The 5,613-nt window shown below is 47.2% G+C and overlaps 1 protein-coding gene across 1 annotated transcript in view; it reads right to left on the bottom strand.

Moving 5' to 3' along the window:
- FECH (ferrochelatase) overlaps positions 1–5,613 on the bottom strand; it is a 38,465-nt gene that overhangs the window by 32,425 nt on the left and 427 nt on the right. Inside the window, exon 2 of the mRNA XM_010854766.1 lies at positions 2–73. Coding sequence (XP_010853068.1) covers positions 2–73 — 72 coding nt within the window. The remainder of the gene's footprint in view (position 1; positions 74–5,613) is intronic.

Raw genomic sequence — 5,613 nt, 5'->3', positions numbered from 1 at the left:
GTGGCAGCCGCCGCTGTGGCCGCACCCGACTGGCACCTCCGTGGCTGACAGGCCCTTGAGCCGCCGTACAGCACTGTGACAAAATTAAAGTGGCAGCATGAAATCTAGCTGGAAAGTAATTTCTTTTGAAGAGACCCTCAGAGCATAATTCCTGGATTTAACATTTAAAGGGATGCTACAGCAGAGGCGATTTCCCCAGCATTTCTCTGCAGGTGGGTGCAGGCTCTTAAGCCCCGTCTGAGGGGATGGGGTGGTGTCCCCTGGGATGGCGTATCACAGCTGCCTGCACGCAACCTTCTTGGAAGCCTCCTCTCCCTGCTTTGGCTGCCGGTTTTCATATGATCCCTCAAGAGAATCACTGCATGTTATGATGGCAACATGCTACTCATGAAGGTAAGGAGCTGGTAGAAAAGGTTCAGACCACTGATTAGAGTGGCACGCATGTGTGCTAAGTTGCTTCAGTCATGTCCAGTTCTTTGCGACCCCGTGGACTGTAGCCCACCAGGCTCCTCTGTCCATGGGAATCTCCAGGCAAGAATACCTGAGTGGGTTGCTGTGCCCTCCTCTGGGGGATATCCCTGACCCAGGGGTTGAACTCACGTCTCTTATGTCTCCTGCACTAGCAGGCGGGTTCTTTGCCACTGGTGCCACCTGGGAAGCTGGGCCAGTTTTCCACACTGGCATAAATCTCATATCTACCTATGAGCCTTCTCCAGTATGGCACTGGGACTGAGAACCCCAGGATCGAGCCTGGACTCTGACAAGCTGGGAGAATCCTTGTTTTCAAGGGCCGATGCTGGCCCTCCTCCTTCTCCACTCCACTCCACGGGGTATGCCATCTGTACCGCCAAGGATTCGTGAACTTCCAGAGCCACCCCCTGCCCGCACAATTTCTGACCAGGCTCCCCAGTGCCCAGGACCCCATATTCCCTGAGTCCAAAGCCTCACTTCCAGGGTCCGCAGGCCTCTGCGGTGTCCATCCTCCTGAGGGTGGACTGTACCATCAGTATTAGTCATTCTTGACCTGAAGGGTAGCCAGTGGGTAGACTGCTCATGCGGTCAAGAGTGGAACTTGAACATGAACACTGGAGTAGGCACAAGACTCTTCATCATGCCAGCAGGCCAGGCATGGAGAGAGAAGCAGGGAGGTCTGCCCACCAGAGGCAACTTGCTCAAGGCCCTGGCATTTACACAGCAACTGTGAAGAGTTCAAGAGTTCCCCCTTCCAGCCATTATCAAGGTCTATTTGTCAGCATAGCAGAACAGAACATAAAACAGTCTGCTAGCTGGCTATCTACGGGTCTTGTCCCAGGCACCTTAAGACTTAGTTGTGGGCCTGTAGAGTGGAGGAGGGCACGGGCCATACCCCGTTACAGCCTAGAGAGCATTCATCGTTAAACAACACGGAGTGAAGTGAAACGGAAGCCACGCAGTAGGTACTGAAGCTGGCAATGCGGGACAGTGGTTACTACCGTGCCCCGCGGCATACACACGACTTCCCCACCCCGTTCTCAAACCAGCAGGTCTCACACCAACGTGAAAGCAATCTCCTTCTACCCTCCTCCCACTTAGGAGTCAAAGGCGTTCTGGTGAGGGACTCGGGCTGTGGACCAGCAGCTGGGTCTCTGGACAGTTCTGCCACTGATTAGTAACAGAACTGGGACTGGCTTGTAATCTTTCTGACCCTTACTTTCCCATCAAAAAATGATGACACCCTGCTATTCACAGCCTCCTGGTAAACATTACAGCAGGTAAGACCAGTGGAGTAATTTGCACAACGCCTGAAGGTGGCGCTAGCAGTAAAGAATCCAATGCAGGCTCCTTAAAGACACCTGGGTTCGATCCCTGGGTCGGGAAGTTAGTTCCCCAGGAGAAGGGAATGTCACCCCACTCCAGGATTCTTGCCTGAAAAACCCCACGGGCAGAGGAGCCTGGTGGGCTACAGTCCAGGGGGTCACAAAAAGTCAGACACGACTGAGCATGCATACATACATATAATTAGCGCCCGTATCATTTTCTTCTGTGTCTAGAGCATCCGGGCTACACCTGCTTCAATTTTTTTTTTAATTTTAATCACCTGGCATGTCTATAAAACATAGGAGAATGGTATTTCCCGGCCAGTTAGATTTCCAGCTATCCAGATTGTGCACATGCTCAGCAGAGCTAATAACATGAGCTTGAGCCAAACAATCCTTAATTCAAAGCAGAAGTGCAAAGACTGAAATGCAGAAGTGCAAGCCCACTCAAATGAAGTCTCGAACCAACTCCCATCTCCTTGTTTTAGACAAGCCCAATTCTGAACTGCATGATGAGACCTAAGCAGGCTCTCAATCAAGCCACCATGTCCCCAGTTCCTTATACGAATGAGGTTATATCAGATTCTATGGGGTATCAGAATGGAAATTTGGCATTACACAATTTGACTTTTGGTACTATAATAAGCTTTCCTCCTGCAAACTTTAAAAGGGGATGGGGTGGGGGTGGGGGCAAAAAGGGGTGAGAGTCTCCAACCAGTATATTAGTATTTCTTAGAACAATTTGGGAGCTGGGAGCTTTTTGAGCTGCTACACTATGGTCATGCCCTTAACTTACAAAATTCTCTTCTCTGAGGTGAAACACATTCTCAAAGAAGGGTGATGCTGCTAAAAAGAATGGATCCTTTCCGCTCAGGATATAGGGTTAACACATCCACTTCTCAAGGACTTCCCTGGTGGTCCAGTGGTAAAGAATTCCCCTGGCAACCCAGGGGACACAGGTCCATCCTGGTTCGGGAAGATCCCACACGCCTCAGGGCAACTAGCCTGTGCACCACAGCTCGAGAGTAGCCCCACTCACCACAACTAGAGAAAGCCTACACAGTGAACACGCAGCATAGCCAAATACCAACCATCAATAATTTAAGAACAAATGAATAAAACACTCCTCTCCCCAATGATCTGAAGACTTTAGAAAAGCAGTGTGTCTCCTACTTAATGATTAGTATTAATCTATCTAAAGGAGTTTAATTATTCAAAGAACAAAATGAGACTTCTGAAAATACTCAGCTAACTGCTTGAGAGAAACTCAAAGGCACAGGTGGCATCATCTGGAGTAGACAGTGTGTTCCGAGCTAGAGAGATCCAAGTAGAAATTCCAGACAGGACCAAACGAAGTTATGTGCCAGTACTTGGGCAACTCACTGAGCTACTCCAAGCCTCACTTTTCCTCACCTGTAAAACAGTGATGAGGCCAAACTTTCAGCACTCTTGCAACGATTAGGAAAACTTTTAGAAATCTATATCCAGCCCCAAGAACAGTGCCTGGCACAATGCTGGTAATTAATCAAGAAGTAAGAACACTCAATAGTAAGGACTGGCCTGCCCATAAACTAAGACCAGGTAATTCTAACCCTACTCTTGGCATGGACAACTGGTCTACCTTTGGAAGGCTTACAGACAATAAAAGCTATAAAACCAAGGGACACACAGAAGAGAAGATGGTGTAAGAAAACAAAATGTCATCAATTCCTGGACACACCAAATACATGACTTAAGACGTTCAGGAGTATTAAGTGGTCCCCCAAAACCAAATTATTTAATATTTTGGCTGCCTGGGGCTGGTATACGGGAGAGTAGAAGCAAGGTGCACAAGGACCTAACGCTGCTCTTTTCTACCACATAGGAGATGAGGATTATTTTAAAAGGTCCTTAGAAATACGTGTATCATTTTAAAAATCAACAGAAATAAGGTTCTATGTTAAAACTATTAATAAGCACTTGGGGAGAGGAGGCTTTAAGAATTGTTATCTATCTGATATGGAGCCACAATGTTCTAATGTATTAAACATTGATATGTATATATATTTTTATTATTCTAGATTTGCTTTTTTTCTAATTACAAAAGATATATATGCCTAACATAGAAAATTGGAAAGGAAAAGGCACAGAGAAACAATAGTTATTCTATCAACTTTCTAAAATATACGTATACTATATACACATATACCAGGGAGCTTCTAATTAATTCTGTAATATGCTAAAAACACAGAATATAACATTTTGCTTTTCTACTTTGAGAATTCATTTTGAGAAATACTATTCAATTTTTCCTATCCCAGATGTTAATCCTTTCATATAAAACAAGATAAAGTAGTATGAAAGTGAAAGTGAAAATGTTACTCAGTAGTCTCAGACTCTTTTGAGACCCCATGGACTATATAGCCCACCAGCCTCCTCTGTCCATGGGACTCTCCAGGCAAGAATCCTGGAGTGGCTTGGCATTCCCTTCTCCAGGGCATCTTCCCGACCTAGGGATTGAACCCAGGTATCCTGTATTGCAGCAGATTCTTTACCATCTGAGCCACCAGGGGAAATCAGTCTGTAATTCAATTGAACTTCAAATCTATTTCTGCTGTGGCTTCTGAATCCTTCCAGTTAGTTACTTATAACCTGGACAACAAAGCATTTAAAGATACTCAAATTGTTCTATGACCTCAACTCTAGAGCCTTGTCAGACTTTCTTTGCCACTGGAAAAGGTCAGTGAAAGAAAAGACTAATTTGACACTTCTTTCAGCCCTGTTACTGGCACTGGGCTCCCTTTTCTTAAAAGGTAATGTCTTTCATCTCCCACTGCCCTTGCTGACCTGACTGTCATTGGACACTGCGTCCTAACAAAGGCACCTGTACTAACATATGGAGCTCAGAATGGACCCTCTCCACTCCTTCTCAGTAGGTGCCAGGTGGACAAGTTAGGGAACTTCTTTTTAAAAAATTTAATAAATCAGGTCTGGGTCTAATCAACATTCAAATGCACTAATCAAGCATCTTAGCAAGAGGCAGCCTTTTATGCAACAGTAACATTTTGAGGGTATCTATGTATCTACTGTGGGCCAGGCCCTTGGCTGCAGCCTTTACCTGTAACCAGCTAATCTTCATGGCAAGCCTATGAGGTATTACCTTCTCTGGGTCTGGCAAATTTCACGCTGGGGTGAATGCCTCGCTCCGGGATGGGGGAAGGGGGGAGGCGGGAGGTTGGGCGGGGTGCGGGGCAGGTAGAAATCGCAGGAATGCTGCAGAGCTAGCTAGTGTCCCAGCCAGGTGTGTCTGAACCAGGGTCCAATCGGCCCATGTTTTGGACGCATCCTATGTTCACCTGTGTATCAGAAACCCGTGGCGTTCTCAGTGGGTCTTATTTATTCTCCAAATATCTCTAGGAAATACTAGCCCAGGCTGCCCTGGATTGTTTATTATCCAAATATCTAGTTTGGGCTAGAAAACTATTCCCCAAATATCTAATCCTGGGCTAGTATTTTCTAGCCCTGGAGTGGGTCCTGCTGCCAAGGACGAGTGAGCACCGGAGGTGCTGCCAGCGGCCAGGGCAGGGCAGCAATGGGCAAAGTGTTATCTCCACCACCAGGGAGGGAAGCCCAGGGAGGAGACCTCTGCTGATGCTCCTGACAACGATGCCAACGTTACTGTCTCTGCGGCGGGCCCTTAACGCGCTCTGCCTCCCGTGATCACAACCATCCTGCGGCTCTCATTAGTCGTATTTTACAGATGAGATTCAAGACAGAAATTTCAGCCCCTGCTCACGGCCACCCACCTGACCCACGGGGCTCCGGAACCCCTCCCCGC

Source organism: Bison bison, unplaced genomic scaffold (assembly GCF_000754665.1).
Source record: "Bison bison bison isolate TAMUID 2011002044 unplaced genomic scaffold, Bison_UMD1.0 scf7180017864349, whole genome shotgun sequence".
Lineage (NCBI taxonomy): Eukaryota > Metazoa > Chordata > Mammalia > Artiodactyla > Bovidae > Bison > Bison bison.
This window is presented reverse-complemented; position numbering and strand designations above follow the sequence as displayed.